Below are 23,125 nucleotides of genomic sequence, written 5' to 3' on the forward strand. Positions count from 1 at the left end.
AAAAACTGTCCAAAACCAAACGACAGACCAGCACTAGCTCTGACTCAAGACTCCCTCTAAAACCGAAAAATCCTCATATATTCCACAGACAGACAGCGCCGTAAACAAACTAACGACCTCATCCCTCTTCCAACAACCAAGCACTCACTAACGACAATTACACTCTCTCTCTCTCTCTCTCTCTCTCACAAAACGTTGGGAAATGCTAAACAAAAACAAATTTATTCATCCTCTATATTTCTCCCCCTTTTAGCATTTCCCAACCAACACCTTTCACACTCTTTCAAATCGCCTCACGCAACACCCACGGATGCTCACTAGCAGGTCCTCTAGATCGCGTTCGCATGGCACGCAATCATTCTCTCAGATTCGCTCTCTCTTCCAGCAACATTCAGATTTACATTTTCTCCTCCATTCTCTCTCAGATTCACGCTATCTTCTTCACTATTACCACTCTCAATTTCATCCACAATCTCATCTATACCCTCTAACTCGTTCCCAAATACCTCCCCAATTCTTCAACTAACCCATCCCATTCGCTCATTGACCATTCCAATTCTTGCAACGATTCATTCATGCTTTCAATCACTCGTATATACTGCTACGCTCTCTTACACTTACACTTTTCGCTCACCTCCAACCGCTCACTAACCCCTACACGTTCAGTCAACTCAGTTATATCAAACCCGCATATGCTATAACGTTCTATCCATACCATCCCATTCATCCGTATTACACGCTTTATCACTCATTTCCACTTTGGCACTCACACCCCTATCACACAACTTACGACCATTCAGTTTACTTACGTTCTTCCCTTTCTTACGTTTTTTACCATACTCTATCAAAACAAACTGCTGATCCTCCATACACAAGCTCTCATGCATACTTGGTTCACCCACATTCGATTTCAACCATTTATACACCCCATTCTCTCTCACATATTCCGGTACATCCTTCCATCTACGCAATTGGTTGTGATGCGCTCGCATTTCTCTCACACTACCATCTACACATACTTCTCCTACAACATAACTAAGCCCACTGGGACCAACTTCCAACACTTCATACGGACCCTCAAATTTTTCACGCACTTTATTTACATTCAACCGCCCTTTCTCGATTACTTCTTTCAACACTTTCTCGCCCACCTTGTAACTTTCAAACCTTTCATGCGCCTTCTTCCATACCTCCCTATCATTCTCAGATAGACCCAATCTCGGTCTCACTATCTTTTCAAAATTTAACACATATTTACACGGAGACATACCAATACCCTTATGCACAGTGGCGTTGTATACCCACAACGCCGCCCAACGTTTACATCCCAACCATTATCACATTCACTCATCATACGTAATATCTCTGTCAACGTTCTCACCGTTCGTTCCGCCAATCCATTCGCACTGGGCATATACGGCGTAGAGTACACATGTTCTATGCCCCAATCACGCAACATTTGCTCAAACTCCCATCCAACAAATTCAGGCCCATTGTCACTCAACATTCGCGTCGGCTTGCACACACACATTGGCAACATCACTTGACCCACCATTCTCGCTACAGTCTCACTCTTTTTGTTCAATCGCTACCGTGATATGCAAACTTACTCAAATGATCTACCATTACAACCATTCCCATATGTCCTCTAGCAGTCACAGGCAACGACACACAATCAATCACAACCATCTCAAATAACTCTTTCATCTGCAATCGCAACACAGGTGGATTCGCATGCACACTTTGATACTTACCCTTCTGACAGTCCGCACTGCGTAATCGCTACATCCGCACAAATTTTACTCAATCCAGGCACATACAATCTCTCTCTCATACATTCCTATAATTTATTTTTCCCCAGATGCCCAAACCTATTATGCACCAATAAACACATACCCACAGCTGCGTCTTCCGAAAATACTGGCACATACACTTCCCCATCCCATATTCCTTCCTGATGCAAAAATAAACTATACCTTTACATACAACAAATCTCTTAGCACTTCGCTTATACACTTCTAACTCAGACGGCCAACTTCCTACTCTTACACCCCTAACACACACTCTCTTAACATATTTATTTTCATGCACTGATTTTGCATCTGCTTAATTTCCTCTTCACTCAACAAATCATTTTCACTCCTTGCAATATCTACCATACCTACAAAACTAGTTTTAGACACATCCCCTCCTTTAACCTTCGTTATTTCCCTGCCGCCCTTTCCTAAAATTCCCCTCCCGACATCCACACTTATATCATGCATTCTCATAAAATCAATTCCTAATAAAAAACATGTTGGCATATCATTCTCATCCATGACTACAAAATTATGTATTATTTCAAATCCCCCTAACTGAATTTTTAATTGTACCTCCTCCCATACTAACACACTCCCTTGTCCCAAACCATGTATCCTTACACTCGTTGATTTTCTTTTTATATCCCAATCGCACCTTTCCAATTCACTAACTACTGTACTACTCACTAACGACACTTGTGCTCCCGTGTCTACCAAACTACAATATTTATTCTGATCCACCACTACATTCGTTACTAACTTACCTTTCGCTTCATGCATACACGCTCTCACGGCTACATTCACCGGCTTAGCTTCCTCACAACCATCCTCATCGCATTCATCTTCAACGATATCCTCAACCCTACCCCTTATTCCCTCATTTTCCCCACAATCACCTTTCTTAACCAGCCAGCTACAAGTATCCTTTCCACAGTGAACATTTAAAATCACATTTGTACCATTTTCATTCACCCTTCCTTTATACTCCACCGGCCTATTCCATCCAAAGAACAATCGTACTGTAATTTTAAACATTTCAGCCACTACCAACAACACTTTCACTAACTTTTCCTCCTCATCTAATTCCCTTCCTTCCTCGCGCACTCCTCCTTCCGGCATCTCATTCATCACCTTTTCACGTAACTTTCGTTCATGCTTGCAGGTACTCCGTCAATCAACCCATTTGTTTCCAAATTACTCAACCCCCAAACAGACATTCCCACACTCGATTCTCCCTACATACTGTTGCTTTACCACAAATCCTACAGGTACTTGGTCCGGGTCCCAGTCGCTCCTAACCCTATCATCTCGTCCAGTCCACATATGCGACATAGCATCTGCAACAATATTCTGTCTACCTTGTACATACTCTACCTTAAAACTAAACTCATTCAAATCCTCTATCGTTCTCGCAATTCTAGCATTCACACTCTCCTTTTTAACCATATATACTAGCGGTCGATGATCCGTCCGTATCACAAAATCTACCCCATACAAAAATACTTTCAACGCTTTCACACAAAACCTTATTGCAGCCAATTCCTTTTCAATCACTGAATATTTCAACTCTGCCTTTCCAAACGCCTTGCTCACATATGCAATTACTCTCAATTGTTCTCCCCCATTCGCCTTCTGCATTTGTACCAAGCATCCTCCCATACTATACTTACTTGCATCCGTATACAGTTCTAGTTTATTCGCATTCTCACTATAGTCCGGGAAAGCCAACATCACGTCTCTTGCAGCCTCCTCTTTCAATCTCTCGAACACTTCGATCATTCGCTCATCCCATTTCAATCTTACACAATTTCTCTTCCCCTTCCATTCAGTAAGTGGTTTCCCGATCCCTGAACAATCTTTTATAAACTTCCTTCCAAACTCAATTAAACCCAAAAATCCTTTCAACTCATGCACGGTCCGGGGACGTGGAAATTCCCTTACCTTATTCACGAACTTATCACTCTTCCTTACACCTCTTCCACTCACCATATGCCCTAGGAATTCCACCTCCCCAGCCAACCAAGCACACTTTTCAAGTTTTACTTTTATTCCTACTTCTTCCAACCTTTCTAACACTCGTTCAAGCAGTTCCATATTCTCTTCTACAGTCTCACTCGCAATCAAAATGTCATCTATAAAAACAGTTACCTTCTTGCGATCAAACCCAGCCAGAACCACATTCATTGCCCTTTGGAAGGCAGCAGGCGCATTAGCCAGTCCGAAACTCAATCTTTGGAACTGGTAGTGGCAGGAACCACTAGAAAAGGCCGTAATATGCCTGCTCCCCTCCTCCAGAGGCATCTGGTAATAGCCCCTTACCAGATCTAATTTTGTAAACACTTTCATTCTATTCATCTTGTACACACAATCAGACACCACATTCATCGGGAATCGCTCTTTCACAGTTACTTCATTCACCTTCCGATAATCCACACACATTCGCAAACTTCCACCTGGCTTACGTACCCGGTACAATGGGGCTATTCCAGGCGCTCGTACTCCTTTCAATCACTCCCACCCTCTCAAGCTCCTCACACTGCTCCTCTATCTCACGATTGATAGACGGAGAAAAATGTCGGGACGCTGATATATGGGGGTCGTCTTCCAGAACTATTTTAAATTCGGAAGCTTGATCCCCAAAATCCTCGTCTCCATGACTCAATGCCTATCCAACAACATTCTCCTCAATCGTTCTCTTACGTTATCACTTACATTTTCATCTACCTTTACTCTTTCCTTCAACTCCTCATACGTCCAATCATTAACTCCTTTCAAATCATCTGTCATCACCTGCCGTACCTTCACGTACCTCTCATCATCCACATTCACCAACGTACGTAATATTCGCACGCAATCTCCCTCACATATTCCTCGGACTCGCTTCTTCCTGACACTCGGCAATGACGTTATATATACCCTTGGATCTCCCATGTTCAAAACCCCATCATATACACACACATTTGCCCTGACTAATTTATTTATGTCTATTCCCTCAACCACATACTCACACCTATCATTGTTGGCTATCCCGAGGCTATCCGGCCATGCCACTTTCACACTCACAACTTCTCCAATCTCATGTGGCACTTTTACCCTCTCTGTCGCAATTACAGGCACTCTCTTCCACAATTTTTGCTCAACCCTACCATCCTTCCCCAAATACAAATCCCCAAGCACATCCCCTTTCATACGTAATTCAATTACATTCATACTAGGACGGACCACCATCCCGCATTTTTTCAAAAACTCACATCCCAATAAAATATCATATTTATCATTCGTACTCTCAATCACACAAAAATCACTTTCATCCATCACTACACCCCCAATTTCTAACCGTTCACACACTCTTCCAACCACTGCTACCCCTAAATTTCCAATCCCTCTTACTTCCCCCTGACAGTTCCTAATCTCACACGTATTCCTCAATTTCTCACATCCATTCTTAAATATGACATTCATACTACACCCGGTATCTACTAAGGCAATCAATCTTACTCCCTTACAACACACTTGCACACTCATGCACTCGTCAGTCTTTCCAGCAAAACCTCCTCATGCAACAACCCCTCACGTACATGCATCACACGCATCGCTTGCATCCTGGAGGATCCACCCATTTGAACCCCCTTCACACTCAGTTTCCCGAATTCGCTGTCACAGTCACCCACTTTCGTCTACATACACTTGATACATGCCCTTCCATTCCACATTCGACACACTTCGCTCTCGGTTCTGAACACATTCTCGCATAATGCCCATTCTTACCACAGTTGCCACATATTACATTCACTGAGTACCCCTACAACCATTAGCAATATGACCCACCTGTCCGCACCTGTAGCATTTAACCCCTATCTTTCGTACACTCCTTACCAAATGTCCCGATTGCCCACACCAAACACGCTCCTAAAGCCCACCTACACTCATTCTTTGTATGTCCTTCCTTTCCACATCTAAAACACTTCGCTCGACTTCCACTCACCGACCTTCCCCTTTGTACACTACTATCCCTAACCCGTCCAACCCGTTGTTCCCTTACAAACCCATCATTCATCCTCACTGGCACCTCCACATTACTTGCTCTTACACTCCTATCTATTACACTATCGGCCATTCTCATTGGGCCCCTCAACACTGCATCCCTAAAGCTTCCAAACTCTGGTACTCTCTCATCTACCCCAGCCCTTACACTTACACTTCTGCTCTCTTTTATAACCCTGTCAAGCTCATAATCTTCTACAATTTCCAAAATTTCTCCCCAAGTCAACCTTTCATTCGTCCATCTTTTCTTCTCCTTCCGCTTCAAGTTCACAAATTCTCTAACTCCATCTGGCACTGTCCCTAACAACTTCCTTCTAACTATCTTACCATCTATCCCATCATCCCCAAACTTCTTCCTTGCCAACGTCTCCAGCCTACAAGCATACAGTGACAAGGTTTCCCAGCTTTCATTCTTGCCTCATCAAATTCATTCTTCCTCTTATACTTAACACTCACTTTCATACGCCTCGCTTGCTCAACTAGTCTAGCTTTCACCTTGTCATACTCAACATCTCCCACACTCATAATAACCCTATACATATCAAGCAAAAACCCAGTCAAATATTCTCCTAATTCTCGTGCCCACACTCTCTTACTCTCCCCGTACTTATCCTGACAAAACCTTTCATACTCCCTAAAGAAATCATGCACATCCCTACTTCCATACTCATTATACCTTTCACAGGGTACCTCCCTCACATACATAGCCTTTCTCACTTTCACTTTCACTTTCTCACTTTCGCTACTTTCACTCTGTCCTTTCATACCCTCTTCCGAATACAAAGAGTCCACTTCCGCACTTACATTCATCTTACTCATTACACTCTTCTTCCCCCTCTTTTTATCCACTTTTATCCACTCACCTCCATCCACCTCACTATCACTACTGCCTTCACCCTCTCCCTTCTTTCCTGCCTTTCCCACTTCCTTACCCTTCTTACCAATTTCCTTTCCCTTTCCCTTCTTCCCTTTTTCCTCCCCTGACTTATCCTTACTTTCCCTCCGTTCCTTCCCTTGCTTTTCATTCCCCTTTTCCTTACCCTGCCTTTCATTCTCTCGTTTCTTACTTCCTATTTCCACATCACTTTCATCACTCACGCCTCCATTCACTTCTTCCTCCTTTTCTTTCTCTCTTGCCCCTTCACACGTTCCAGAGGACCTGCCTCCAACAGCCCCTTCTCCAAAACCACCCTTGAACCTACCTTTCATCATTTCTTCCAAACTTTTCATCATTCCCTCCAACTTTTTATCCATCCTCTCTTCCATTCTTTCTTCTGACTCTTTCATCTCCCCTTTCATTTCTTCTTTTGCACTTCTTAGCATTCCCTCCACCTCCTCCAACTGACTCCTCAATCTCTCATTCTCACCACTCAACCACGTATTCTCCTCTCTCAACCTTACCAGTTCCTCTTCCATCCTTCTCTTCAGTCACACTACCAGCCACCAATCACAATTGCAGCTGCAATACCAGCTGCCCCACGTTGGGCGCCAAATATTATGTGGCGGAATTCAAAACCACAAAAAAAAACAGTACACAACACTCACCCTGGTCCTCGGTTGCTGGAAGATGGAGTAAGGCGTCCATGGTCGCCAACGCAGCACACAAAACCACACAAACCAAACCAAAACAGAAAAACACACGACTCACAAACATACAGCAACAAGAACAGCACACTAACAAGGGAAAACAACAACTTTGCATCAGAACACAAAAAAACTGTCCAAAACCAAACGACAGACCAGCACTAGCTCTGACTCAAGACTCCCTCTAAAACCGAAAAATCCTCACATATATTCCACAGACAGACAGCGCCGTAAACAAACTAACGACCTCATCCCTCTTCCAACAACCGAAGCACTCACTAACAACAATTACGCTCTCTCTCTCTCTCTCTCTCTCTCTCTCTCTCTCAAAACATTGGGAAATGCTAAATAAAAACAAATTTATTCATCCCTCTATACCCCAAGCCCCTAAAGACTCTCCTGGGGTGAAGGAAATTACTACTCAAACATAATGGTGTAGTATGTAGAACCAAGATCTAGACACTACAAATCATAAACAAAATGCAACATTATCCTGGAAGCATACTGGTATGTGCACAGCAGCAGACAAGCAGGGGAACTGGGAACATTACTGTCTGGAGCCTAATCAAAAGGTGTGCAGGAACGCACAGTATAAAAGCACAGTTTGTGCATGTACACACACCAAGTACAAGTAGATACACTGCGCCTGAACATGCAGTGTCAGAGCACAGATAGTGCATTCTCTTGGCATGAACACAAGTAATGCTTGTAAAAGGCATGTGCCAGCATTTAAGGAAACTTCACTACCATCAAATCACCTAAGGAAAATGTACCGCCATCAGTTCAGGGTGAGGAAAATTCCCCCTCAGGCAAATCCACCTGTGTATGCCTAACCTATAAAATATAAAGACCCATCTTCACTTCCAATCTCAATAACTACAGATTTTAAAAATGCAATGATCAGCACAGGCATGAAAATTTTAAAAAGGCAATGATCAGTGCAGGCAAGAAGGTTTTCCTAATATTAATCTAAGAGGATGCCTTTTCCATTTCTCACAGTGCTTTATACAAAAAACCCAAGTTTGCACAATAAACAGGAGTATGAAACTGGTGCTGTATTTGCTTAAAAGTTGGGCATGCTGGATGCATTAGCATTTGTACCTCTCCAAAAGAGTAGTCATCACATTCGAAGCTTTGTATGATAATGAAGTTCTCCCATTTGAATATCAAGTGGTTACTGACTGCTTCAAAGACACCTGGATAGGACATCCAGACATTAGGCATCATCACTGGCCCTATATTTCCCCTTGAAATGTAGAATGTATAAACATTTGTCTTACCAAAATCTAATAATAATATACAGTAGATGGATGGCACACAACCTTTGAGAAGCAAATGACGTCTTTTCATCCTAATATTCGGAAACTTTTTGGATTGTATTAAGAACGAGCAAAGATTAACAGAGATCAAGATTGATCAGTATTCTGGCTGACAATACACCTAAAAATGAAAGGGAAGCTTACACTGCTTGTGCTGAGCAAATTCAGAGACTTGTTTTAAATTACAGTTAAGACAATTGCATCACTGACTATTTAAAAGGATTTGCACAAAAGCCCATAATATCAATTATAAGCAAGTTTATATAAAGACACGCATTGCTGCTGTACAAACAAAAGCAATGCTGTTTTTCTAGTATTCCTGACATTAATGAAATGCCACTAAACTGAAAAGCAATAAAAGACATTATTATGTCAAGCTTCAAACACACTAGAGAATAATGAACATGCAGAAAATACAGACATTTTTATTGTGACCATACAGTAAATGAAGGCATCTTGACTTGATGACTATCAAAGAAAAATGACAAATTTTGAATTAATTTGTATTTTTCACAGCTAACAAACCTGAGGTCTTAACGTCAGGATAAATCTTCTGGTGCCAGTTGGAAACCAGTTAAAAAAACAATCAAAATCGTATATGCAAGGAATCTGTGGCATCTGGCATCTAATACGCAGATGAGGTGGTAGTGGGTCAGAGACCTAGCAGCTGGAACCTTGTGATGCCTCAGGCTTTCTTCCAACCCAGGATAAGATGTAAGAGGGGCAGCTGGCAGCAGGCAGTCTATGTTAAGGCCTCAGGTTTTACCTATGAAAAATATAAATTAATTAAATATTTGTCATTTGTTCAAATGCAGAAAACACCTTTGGTCTTAACATAGGATAGACTCACACCTGCAGGGGAGGTATGAGAATCCTGAACCGACTGGAGGTTCGGCACACCTGATCAACCTTCCTAGAAATTAGGGTTTTAAGGAAGGAGACCTAAGACTCTGAGTTGTTAGATAAGAGGGTACCTAACACCCAGTTCACTGGGCTAAAATACAATGCAGACTGTTAGATTCATTGCAAGTATGGAAGTAAAAGAGAACTATATCTGTTCAAGCAACAAACCCTGTCAGCCACACGTAACTGGTTTGTCACCACCTCTCACTCCCCTTGCTGGAGAGAGAAGTAAAGGCTACTGAGAAGCATATTTGTATGTGTCATGTTTCATTTATGACATAATTAAGAAAATACAGTTTCTTAGTAAATCTAGGACTGATTCATATATATCTCTATTGCACATGAAAGGAATGCTATTGTGAAATCTCAGTTTGATCAACCCAGACGCGAACGTCATCAGTAAATACCTGTGTAGTGTTTTAAAGACAGTGCGTCAGCATACATTCGCATGCGTCTGCATAGACTCAGCGTTCTCTTTTTGATCAGAGCTGAAGGCAAAAGTCACGTAGGCGTGGGAAGTCCTTGGAACGAGGTCATGTGTTTGTTTGTGTGTGTGAAACGTAGTCTTGCTATGTAAAAAGTGTGAAAGCTTAGATAGAGATCGACATGGGAAGCCATCCTGTGTAGACCATTGCATCCCTTCTGTATAAAGTCTTTTTATACGAAATACAAGAAAAACCACTATGGAGTTTGTCTGAATCCTACAGAAGATGGGTATGATCTCAAACAACAGTCTTATTGCACAGCCATGAAGAATTGTGAAGATGCAACAACAACTTTCTGACTGCGTTCTAAACACAGTCTTTATTACCAAACAAATAGGAATATTCTGGCGGAATATCCTATGATATATGTCGTATGGAACACCTAAATGTTGTAACAGCATGGCTGCAACACTCACCTGTATCAAGCCAGTTCCAGCATATATGTTATTCTTCAAAACTGCCCATAGGTAAAGAAAGAGGAAAAAAGGAAACAAGGGAAAGAAAAGAGACCAGTCATCTCATTCATTCTCTCTTCCACACTATCATCTTAGGCAAGATGCAAACGGTCCGGCCAGGGGCACTGGATGAGCTACACAACTTTTTGGGCAGCCACCACTGGATCCAAGGAAAAAGTGTCCAAGACCTGTAGGCAATGTCCTTCAGGTAAAAGGAAGTGAAGGTGGTCTGACGGAGTCAAGATCCAGCATTCAAAATCCTATGAACAGACAAGTTCTTCTTAAATGCCAGAGAAGAACCTATTCCTCTGATGTCATGTGCTTTAGCATGTACGATATTGGAGAGAGAACTTGACGAAGAGGCATAGGCTTGTATAATAACCTCATGTAGTCAAAAGTGAAATGGTATTCTCAGACACTTCTTTCTTGGTTCAGTCTGTACTAACGAAAAGTCTACAGAACCTAGGTCTTGGGTGAAGGGTCCTTTTCAGTGCTCAGACAGGACAAAGCAGTAACTCCTCAGGATTGCTGTCAACAAAATCCCTAAGGGAAGGAATAGAGAACAAGGGAAATCTGTCACCTTGAGCCGAGGGATTTTGAGGCTTAGCCATGAATTCCGGGACAAATTCGAAGGCAACCGACCCCCAACCCCTGGTGTGTTTGATGTCATAATGCAGACCATGGAGCTCACCAACTCTCTCTGAAGAAGCTAAGGCCAGGAGGAAGACTGTTTTCAAGGTCAAATCCCTGTCTGATGACTGACTCAGCGGCTTGAACGGAGCTCGAGTGTACCCAGTACCAGTAGCAGAAACAGAAAGGCCTTTCTCTGTCCTGAGATAGATTACGAAGTCAGCTATCTGTTAAAAAGAAGTTTCAAGCGGAGAGAAACCCTGTCAACGACACCAATCACAGTAGACGGCCCACTTGCCCTGGTAAACGGCTGACAAAGATCTGAGTTGGCCGGACATCTGAGTTGCTGCTCTGCCAGAAAAACCTCTCACTCATAAGAGATGCTGGATAACCTCCAGCCATGAAGAGATAGGAACTCTACCGATTTGGTGGTACCTCTCTATGTGAGGTTGGCAGAGAAGATTGTGCCAAGGGGGAATCTCTCTCAGTGCTGCTGAGAGCAGACAGAAGGTCTGGGAAGCACTCTGCTTGAGGCCACAAAGGAGCTACTAGGGTCATCCACAGATTCTTGGAACTCATCACTCTGTTTAAGACATGATGGATCAGGCAGAACAGAGTAAAAGCGTAACCTCCAGGTTGTCCCAAGGATGTTGAAGAGCATCCTCCAGTACAGTGAACGGATCTGGGACCACCGAACAATAAAACTCTAGCTTCTGGTTGAACCTTGTGGCGAAGAGGTCTAACATGGGTCTTACCCATAGACGAAATGGTCTGTTCGATACATCCTGACGCAGACACCACTCCATACCTAGAACTTGTCCCTGACGACTTAGTTTGTTGGCCACTACATTCCTTTTGCCTGGAATGTACCAGACCATGAGCTTCACTGAGTTGTCGATTGTCCACTGGTGTAATTCAGCCATCAGAGAGTGAAGTTGGCGTGACACCAGCCCCCCTGTTTGTTCACATACACTACCACTGTAGTGTCGTTCAACATCAGAATGACGGAGTGACCCACCACCCTCTCCTGAAACTCCTGAAGACCCAGGAAGGCAGCCTTCAACTCCAACATGTTGATGTGGAATTGCTTGTCCTCAGGGCTGCACACCCCCGAAGTCAGGAGTTCTTCCAGATGAGCACCCCAACCTTTGGAGGATATGTCCTGAGAACAGAAGATCTGGAGGGGGCGAACAAAGAGGAGTTCCCACCGTCAGGTTCTGGTCATCCAACCACCACAGGAGGTCGCTTCTCATCTCTGCTGACAGAGGGACCTGGAGCTGAGGGGAATCTCCTGCTGGAGACCAAAACTCTTTCAGTCTCCACTGCAGGGACCGAATATGGAGATGCCCATGAGGGACCTCTCCAGAGAAGACAAGAGGCCCAGAACTACTTGCCACTGGTGAGCTGGTTGCTCCTCCCTCAAAAGTAAGGAGCAAGCTACTGCTCTGAACCTCTCTATCCTCTGGTCCGACGGGAAAACCCTCGATGAGGCTGTCTATTACCATACCCAGGTACAGAATCCTCTAGCTGGGAAGAAGATTGGACATCTCCAGACTTATCATGACACCCAGGATGTGACTAAACTGGAGAACATGGTCCCTGTCCTGAATCAGCCTTTCCCGGGAACTTGCTAAGACCAACCAATCGTTGAGATATCTCAACAGGCGAATCCCCTGAGCATTAGCCCACGTCGACACTAGGGTAAAGACTCCTGTGAACATTTGCAGCACTGTTGTCAATCTGAAGCAAAGAACCTTGAACTGGAACACTTGCTCCCCAAGACTGAAGTGAAGGAATTCCTGGACAAAGGGTGGGTAGGAATCTGAAAGTAGGCATCCTTCAAGTCTACAGTTAACGAGGTTGTTGTCTCTTACGGCTGCTAAGACTGTCCGGGGCGTCTCCATTCTGAACCTCATCTTCCTGACGAAAAGGTTCAGAGTTGAGAGATCTATCACTGGTCTCCAATCACCAGTGGCCTTTAGTACCAGGAAAATTGAATGAAAAACCCCGGAGAATGGACTATCTTTTCCACTGCTCCTTTGTCCATCATCTTCTTCACTTCTTCCTGAAGAGCTAAGTGCTTCGGAGAGTCCTGGGCGTAAGTCATATGTAGGAGAGGACGACTGGAGAGAGGAGGAGGGGAGTTGAATGGAAGGAGATATCCTACCTGAAGGACATCCACTACCCACTGTTCCGGTCCTTGCAACTGCCACATAGCCCAGTGCTCGCCAGGCACCGCCCCCACCGGTGGCAGCAGGTTGGGAGTGGCGTCCAATCAACCGATGTCCTCCCCTATCCCTGCCCTTACTACCCCTCCCTGGTTTTGAAGGGCGAGATTGAAAGGGACGCTTCTGAGACTGCTTTCTTGGTGATGGAGTAGGTCGGGTAACCTTAGCTGAAGTTGAAGGTCTTGAAGGTTTCCTTGGAGGGGACTGCCTAATCTGTCTTGGAGCTGAAAGACGAGACTGAGGCAAAGACTTAGCCACTGCCTGTTGGACAAGTCAATCATTAGTGTCGGCTCGACGTCTGATGATAGCAACTTGCAGTTGTTTCTCAGGCAGGAGAAGTTGGGATCCTAGGAGATCTCCATTCCGTAAACATAGTAGAGAGTCCGCATCGACCAATCTAGATACTTTAGAAAGTGCCGAGTCCCTTCTCATCAGTAAGAAGTTAGCCCACAAATTAGCGTTCAATGGCCTAAGTATGATATGGCCTTAGCACCAGATTGAAGTAACCTGGTGAAAGACGGACTTTTGAACGAATCTCTTGCACACCGGGAAGACGAAACCCTTAGCAACTGCTGTATACCATAAATCCAGCCATGAGACAGTCTGAAAGGCAGAGGAGGCAGTAGACTCCAAGGTAGATGCTTCTTGAAAGGTTAAAGAATGACTGTCAGTCCTGACCTGATCTAGTGTTAGCCCAGGCTTCAAATGAATGACATCAGAGTCGAGCTGTCTACCCAACAGAGGTACGAGACTTAACGAGTAATACTTCCTATGACAAATCAGAGGAGGGAGAAGAAGCTTGAAGGATCTGTCGGAAGGCAGAGAATTATCACGTCCTGAAACCAAAGAATTCACGTCTTAAAATTGAAGTAGCATGTCCGGAACAAGGTAACTCAAAAGAAGTCCTTACATCCTTCTTTGGACCAAGTAAGGCTTCTATGCCTGTAGGAGTCATAGAAGCAGGAGTCCCAGACTTCTCAGAGAGATTGTTGAACTCATGAATGAGATCAACAACCTCACTGTAGGAACTAGAAACTCCTGACTTTCCCCCTCCTCTACTTCATGCAAAGGCGGCAGACATCCCGAGGTAGACGGAAGAGAGGGATCCTAAACACTAGACAGATGTAGGCCTTTCCTTGCCATCGACGAGTCACGTTCACAAATGTGGGAAGATGGACGTGCTTCGGCTCTCAGCTCTGACGAGTCACATACACGGACACGCGAAGACGAACAACGCACATGATCCCTTCCAGGAGAACGAGAAACTGAAGCACGAACATTAGGACTTGATGAATTACGTCTATGGACTCAGGATGATGAACGACGTATGAAGGTCCTTCTAGCTGAGTGAGATATGGAACGTCTTGGCCTCTTGGGAACCATGGTCATAATCAGATCCATGGAAATGAACGTTCGTTCCCATCAACACGGACACGGCTAAGAACACGTCTGCGGATGACAGTGTCTGGAGAGGAAACCCTAAACCTTGAAGGAGAATGTCTTGTAGGCCTTGGAATAACTGGGCTTCTAACGGGGGAATCCACCATCTTCGACTTCTTAATCGGGGCCTTATTATCTTTCCGCAGAACTAGCACAGAACAAGGAGGGGAAGAACGAAAGACTGAAGCCGACTTCTGAGGGGTTGTAGGGCAGTGAACATCATCCACAGGAACACGGTCATGACTATGTCCACGTACGCGAATTGGAGACATATCTGTGGGAAGAAGCTGATGAAACAGTCCTTGGCTTCTCAGATGACAAAGTGACAAAGTCTTCAATCCTCTAACATCTCGCACTAGTAGGGAGAGACGAAGACGACAATGATGGAGAAAATGGAAGCCTACGCCTTTTCTTGACAGAAGGACCACCGTACTTCTCCCAAAAAACAGAGTCCAGTCTGTCCACCACAGTCTGTATAAAAGCGTCCGAAGGATCGACAACTGCAGGAAGTGACGTCATGGCAGTAGCTATTTGTGACGCCATGGGAGCAGTCGGAGGAAATGACGTCCCAGATACTGTCATCACAGGGAGAGATAACGTAAGTAGTGACGTCACGGGAGCACGAGCCTGACCCAGAGTCGACGGAATTACTGCGGGTATAGCTGACCCAAGATGATGAGCAGTTAGTACCGAAGGTATCCCACTAGGTGGCATCACACAAGAACCAAAGAAGTGGAGGCCAGGAGGAGGGGGTACTTCTGGGGGGGGGGCAACATTGGTGTGAAGAAACAAAATGCGGCAACAGGCCATCCAGAGAAGGAACCCCGGGAAGGCCTAGGAAGGCCCAAATAGACAACATCTTCTGTGCATCCGAATCTGAAACAAAAGAACAAAATGGTGATGTCTCCTCCCTCCCTGAAGGGGAAACATCCCACCCCCCCCAAAAGAGAGACAGGGCAGCATGATACATATAATCACCTTGACTAACTCCCACTGCTTCCAAAGACAAATCAATGGAAGAAAAGGAAGGAGAAAAGGCATCAACAGATGACAAAGCAGATGGAATAGGTCTGGAAGAAGGGGAAGCAGAGGCTTCCACTTGAGGAGGAGAAAATCCTTCCCAAGATGGAAGCACTGACTTTCTTCAGTGTTCCCTCTTCTTGAAGAACTTCTTCCACTGCACAACAGGCCAGGAATGACATTCCAGGCACGGACTGGTAATATTACAAAAATTTGAAATAACACCTACCCTGGGACACTGATTATTGGATAACATGATAACACCAGGAAACAAACACACACCTACCCTGGGACACTGATTATTGGATAACATGATAACACCAGGAAACAAACACAGACACCCAAACAAACAACACAACCAGAAGGTATCACAGGTTTAGGACAAAAACCGGCTTGGGGAAAGGCGAGCAAAAGTGAATGTCTGCTCTCCAAGGCAGTTGAAGAAAGACTGATGTGTCATGAGGTTCCAGCCAGTCCTCTGACCTGCTACCACCTCATCTGCGTATTAGATGTCAAATGCCACAGATTCCTTGCATGTATGATTTTGATTGTTTTTTAACTGGTTTCCAGCTGGCGCCAGCAGATTTATCCTAATGTTAAGACCGAAGGTTGTTCCACATATGAACAACTAGATAAGTTATAGACAGATGAACACCAAAAAACACAAATACAGTAAACCACCACACTCCCTGATAGTTCAAACACACAAAAAAAAGCTAAAAATGCTTATACAGGTATTATCCTACTTATGATGGGGTTAGGTTCCAAAACAACCCATCGTTTGTTGGAAAAAACGTATCTTGAATATAGCCTAGCCTACACTAGGGTATTCGGTACAATGTATACATATATGGTAGCCTAACCTACACTATAAAGTATACTCTATACATAGATGGTATAGTAATTATTAATATCAGCTAATTCTGGAGGTTCATGCAAAGTGACTTATGATAATTCAATACAAAGAGAAATTGAATACCAAACAAGAATTAGCTTAGCCTACACTATGGTATATCATATACATATACGGTAGCCTAGCCTACATTATACTGTACTCTAGATGCACATATCGTACTATATAAACACCAACATAACGAATAAGCCTCTTTTCCATGGATCTTTTAAAATGTTGTCTTAATTCACTGTATCCAATAATATTGTATATATTCTTATATTGCTTTTATATTATAAATTGCGATCATAGCAATCAATGTTTTGGTTTGGAAATCGATTGGGCGGTAAGTTTATTTCGCTTTATTTCACTCAGTTCAGAGCGCTTTTCTTGCTTCTAGTTAGCGTAAATGAATCTCTAGATACTTTTTTTCGTCAATAGATGACGTTGGCCATTTGGGGGTGTTTTTGTTTTGTGTAAAAAAAATCAAGATTCCATTCGCTATTTTCACTTGATTTCATCATAATACGAGCTTTACGTATTCATCGTTTATCGGCGTAAAAATAGCAGTAATGTGTTTTTTTATGCCCAGTAGTTTTGATTAAAATACTTTCTCTCCAATTTTATTTAGGGTCGAGTTTCATCCATGTTGGCGATGCACCATAATTCATAATCATTAACAGCTTGAACATTGTTTTCTCAGCTTCAGCTACAACTTGCAGCTTAAATTTAGCAGTATATTTCCTTGCCGATCTTTTATCCATAGCGAATAAGGGTATAATATAAAAGTACAGACGGTAACCCCCAGTGGTTCTGACGGGGTTCCGTTCTGCGCTGGCGTCAGTAACCCGAAAATCGTCGAAAATCGTCAAAAAATCATAAGAAAACCTTACTTTTAATGCTCTGGGTGCATTGAAAATGACGTAAACTGCATTATTATTGAGTTTTACAAAAAACCTTCAAATTATGATTATTCTGCCATTTTGGGGCCAAATTTCTTCCGCGGATCGGCGTAGGCGATAACTTTGGTAACCCAAACCGAACATGCGTATGCTAAGCGGAAATAATTTCTGATGAATATATTTGAAAAGCGTGACTATCGGAACCGTCGTAAACCGGGGACTGCCTGTATATCAGTCCTATTCTACTTAACTTCAATTTGACTATAACTACGGTAATTGTGTGATTACTGTACGATGGCTGAAATACAAGCAAAACGACTGTTGTTATCAGATTCGGTGATAAGCAAAATAACAGTTTCTCAGTCGGTTGTTTATGGCTATAAGCAATTACGCGAGAGTATAACTTTACTAACAATACTTTTATCAATCTCTTTTACTTTTTTAACTAGAAGATTGGATAAAGAGATGGAGGAAAAGAAGTTGGTCTATTGTACTTTGGTCTCTCTCGCTGCTTCATTGTATGCTGCTGCCTGCGCCCGCGCGAAATTCAAAAATATTTGATAAATATTGTCATATCAGTATTAATTGCTTACCCTATTGCAAAATCAAATTATCTAAGGTGAATTATCGTAACTCGAGCACTACCTGAGTACTTTAATAATTTTATCACAAAAAGTGCATTTAGTCATGAAAATGAGATGAAAATGCAGTAATTAGTGAATATTTCTCAGTGAAAAATACTGTGAATGGGCAAATTTTCAGTGAATAATGCGTATACAGTATACATTCCATAGAGAAATCCGCGAATAGGTGAGTCCACGAATCATGAGACCGTGAATACAAGTGGTTTACTGTAGCCTACTTAGCACAAATTAACTTCTTTGTTACTGAGCTTCATGCAGATTTTCAAGCTAGTCCCTCGAGTACTTCTAAGTAAAAGGCAGAGGTTTGTATTCTTTCAGGAACATATATCTCTTACTTCCTTTGCCTGAGATACTGAATTACAGTAAAAACATATTTTTCACAAAAAATACTCAAGGATTGTCAGTTTATTTTAAGAAAACAGTACTTTATCAGAGAATATTACCTGGGATAATATGAAATGCTGCATGGCCATATCACACTCTCCAGACAGAATGTCTTCCTTCTTCTTCAGCACAATTGCTGCTGCAATATACATTGGCATGAGATAAGGGGTGGCCAAGAAGAAGTCATACAACCTCACAACATTGCGATAATCCGAGAGTGTGTGTGCAAACCAAGTTATCAGCCATGGTAAACAGAATACCGTCCCAACACCAGAACTGAAAAAAATAGTATAGCTTGTGAATGTCAACATACTAATGGCTTCAGATCAATAGTAATTTTTTTTTTTTTCTAGTGGTTTGGCTCTACTAAAAAGAGCAAAATTGTACTGTAGTTGAATACACTGAATATTCTACATTTATAAAAAAAAAAAACAAGAAATTGCAAACACAGTACCTTAATTATTAATGTCAGTAAAAGAATATTAAAGTAACCTCTAGCTCCTATTTCCCTGACAGATATTCACCTACATTGCCACTAGGTGATTAGAAATAAACTGCCAAGTGCCCATCAATTATCATTTTCTTAACAGCAATCTTAATATAATACCTTAACTCCAAATGAAATATTTTTAGTGTTTATCTGCAACAAACTAAATGGTGTATTTATGTCTGAAATATTCTGATGGATGCTGACACATGAACTGTGAGATAATCTGAACCATGCTACTGTATTTAGCAACCAAATTATTTTACTATTTCACATGGCAAGACATTTTTATATTTTCTAAAACTAAATTGACATATTCAGTTACTGATAATTAAATACTTAAGATGTCTATATAAACTACACAATAATACTTCTTAATAATTAGCACTTAATAACTACACAGTATGAACTGACAAATACAGTATTTCAATCGTCACCTTTTCAGTATTTTTTTTTCACTTCACAATGTCCTGGTATCATAGGGCTATTTCAATTCATGCAACTTGCCGCCCTATTCCTCTAGAAGAAAACTCTTTACTGGACTTCTACAATGTCTAAGAATTCTGAAACTGGAATTCAACATGTTTGTTTCATTACTATATACGAACAGCAACTACATGGAAATCACAGAAGCATTGGGCCTGGAAAGACTCACTGAGATAGTGATGCTTTGCTACCATAATGTGGCACGTATACCAAAAGAATCAGCATTAAATCCTTCACTATTTATCATAGTAATGGAAGAAACTACAAATGAGTGCAAGGAGGGAAACCTCTGTGAGGTGCTATATGAAGATGACCTGGTATTAATAACAGATTCAGAGGAAGAAGTTGTAAAAATGTTTAAAAGATAGGAAAATGGAATGAAGTTGAAAGGAATGAAAATCAGAGTTTGTAAAATAAAGGCTATGGTGGCTGGAATGGAAGCACAGTAGTCTATCGGTTAGTGTACATATACAAAACTTTTGGGTAGAGTTTTCAAAAATGCATTTTATTTATACTAAACAGTGTACAGAATGAAAAAATACGTTGCCAATTTTTCAAAACAGATCTAGTCGAATTTCCATAAGTTATTCAATTTTGTTACATAAAAAAATCATTAAAAATCTGTTAGCACTTAGATAACGTGGTCGTATAATGATTGAGGGTCCAAAAATTTGTTGCTGTTAGGATATTAACTGGTATAACATTTAATTATAAAGCCAAGGAAAAAAGTGCTGTCAAATTATTAATTAGCATGATGCACAGTGGTATATGAAGTCAAGGAGAGTCATTGTGAGATGGAGCCATTTGTACAGTCTTTAGTAACATGCCATTAGACATCCTCATCATCACCTGCAGGCAGAAATGGAGTGTTGGTACAGATGTCTTCTTCGCCTCCACAGAGACAGAGTTCTGTGCATGTCAGCTTGTGTTTTTTGCAATATCATGATTGTATCTGCTTCCTCTTGAGTGCTCAATTTGGTAGTTACTAGTCTCTCATGGTTGACCATCACACTCTTGCGAGTGGCAGTAAAAACATTCACAGTGCTGTGATCAATCAGTTTTTCGGCTAGATAAATTGAGAGAGTCTTTTGTTGTGTTGCTAGCAAGGAACATGGATTTGCCCTTTATCTGGGCTGAATCCTCAACTGTAAGGGATCTTACTTCTTTCAGTTTGCCTCTTCTCCATTCTCGAGTGGTTCCCTTACCAGAGCTTTCTTTGGTGTAGTTGTCAAATATAACACGGACAGAGCCATAACTTTTAGCTTTGGCATCAATAAGCTTGACATAGGCCTCTGCCAGTTCCTTGGCACTCTTGAAGTTCTTGACAGCCATTAGTTCTTGAACTACAGCCATACCATCAACTACCAATGTGGCCATGCTGTGCCCCTCTAACGATACTTCATTGACCGCTGCATGTGCAAGGCCTTCCATTTGATGAATAATGCTACTCTTGTCATTGGTTGGATGAAGGCTTCCATTAGCTTGCATCAAAGATCCACTGACATGTGAAAACTCGTGGATACCAATTACTTCTTCCAGGTTGATGTCATCACATGAAGATCTGGCAATCAGTACCATTCAAGCAAAGAGTGTAGACGTAGCCTTGAGTGTCAAAACTTCTGAACCAGCATTCAGCTTGATTTCTTTGGTGCCTGTATTCCAAGTCAGCAACTTCACTTTAGACAGTCCCAAAGATTTCCTCCTACAATGAAGCATTCATTTACAAACTTTTTGAAGGCATCCTCACCTACTTGCTCTGTCGATAAGATGCTGTGCTGCACTTTCTCATCAAGAGGTTGTTTGGAGGTGAGCTTGAACATGCAATCATTACCAGTCTTGTCAGCATCATCCCTGGAACCAAAGAGGTTGCATTCAGCTAATAGAGCCTTTAGTTTACTAATGGCATGTTTCTGTCAGGCAACCTTGGCCTTGGATAAGCAGTGGTGCTGATCTGTGACTTTGTCAGGGGCCAGAACAAGTTGCTCAGTTTCCTCAGACAGGCGTGCTAGTTCAGGTTCTATGAGACAGAACTTGAGCAAAGTTTCTGGGGAAGATGTGATCCCTGATATTCCTCCTTGGCCCTTGATGATCTTGTTCAGGTGTTCCATAGCTTGATCAATTCCATTGCGTGTAAATGGTACACTGTTGCTTATGTTGACAGTGAAATTTCCGTGACTGAATTCATACCAGGTTTCTGGATCTGTTGTTTTGAGTTCTAGCATTCTTGCAATGTATTCAGGGATGTACTGAGCACAGTCCAATCTGTCATAAGCAAAGAAGCATGTACAGAGCTTCTCAAGTGGCCCCAAATAAAGCAGCCAGTTTCCTTCTCGTGTTGCACATTGAAACTGTAACTGTTTCATGTACATTCGTGCCCATCTGTACATTGAAGCAACTCCTCAATGTTTGTGGACCTCAACTCTAGTTGGAATGTTTTCTGAGCTTTATGGATATCTTCCTGATTTCTGCATGCCTCTGCCAGCTTCATAACACTTCTGCAGGGTGGCATATACAGTACAGTTCTCCTCAAAGAAAGACTCCATCTACAAATCTAAGAGTGCTTGTAGTGTGATTTGATGCGCTTGCATTGCTCTGTTGTGATGATTGCCATTGATAATCTGTGAGGTGGTAATACTGCTGTAAAGACCAGCTTCCTGCCAGGCATCATCAAGGCCACTACCTTCAACTGTTCTGCCCAAACATCGGATGGTACAAAGCACAATATGAAATACCCCTGGACAAAGCTCCCACCTGTTTGCATACTGAGATTTTAGTTGCTCCAGCTTAATAGCTCTCTTGTACAGATCCATGTCTAAGGTTACTAGCAGTTTTTTATCTTGGCCTGACACCAGTTCATTTAGCCTGCTCAGCTGATTCAGTGCTGTAACCAAAGTGTCCCATTCATGTGCTGGAGCTTTGATGATTGGCAGGCCAAACACATTGTCAATGGCAACAGAAGCATCTTTTGGTTGGGCCAAAGCGTTATAGGTTGACCATAATCCAACATGCTGGTTGACTTCTTTTGAGACAACTCCTGTGCCTTGGCCATCATCCTGTGCTGGAAAACTGTCAACTTGCTGATAATAAGAATCATCAATCTGCTGAACAGAAGCATCAATCCGGATGGGGCTGTTTCTGCGGCAGCAAAATCGTGCTACAACATCCAGGCAATATCTTGGGTCTCTGCCTGGTTGCACTCTTTGCCATACTGTCCGATTTTGTAGCCTGGGTATTGAGGGCTTGTTCTTGGTTTTGGATTGCCTTCAGTTGTACATTTGGATAGTTCAGTAACTGATGCTGGCACATTCACTGGACCTGAAGCTGACTTGTGGCTTGAAACTTGCAGTGGATCGACAATGGTTTCTCTTGACCTGAGAGCTGATATATACCTAAGGCTGTTCCATGGAAGCTTCCCTTTCTATC

The 23,125-nt window shown here is 42.5% G+C and overlaps 1 protein-coding gene across 4 annotated transcripts in view; it reads right to left on the minus strand.

The window, feature by feature from the left end:
* LOC136847458 (TBC1 domain family member 20) overlaps positions 1–23,125 on the minus strand; it is a 118,110-nt gene that overhangs the window by 49,649 nt on the left and 45,336 nt on the right. For 3 of the 4 annotated variants that reach the window (XM_067119169.1, XM_067119170.1, XM_067119171.1), the window contains exon 6: positions 18,789–19,005. In XM_067119169.1, coding sequence (XP_066975270.1) covers positions 18,789–19,005 — 217 coding nt within the window. Of the gene's footprint in view, positions 1–6,812; positions 9,513–18,788; positions 19,006–23,125 lie in introns of those variants that run through there. The other variant, XM_067119172.1, reaches the window with a different exon arrangement.

This window comes from Macrobrachium rosenbergii, chromosome 16 (genome assembly GCF_040412425.1).
Source record: "Macrobrachium rosenbergii isolate ZJJX-2024 chromosome 16, ASM4041242v1, whole genome shotgun sequence".
In the NCBI taxonomy this organism is placed as follows: domain Eukaryota; kingdom Metazoa; phylum Arthropoda; class Malacostraca; order Decapoda; family Palaemonidae; genus Macrobrachium; species Macrobrachium rosenbergii.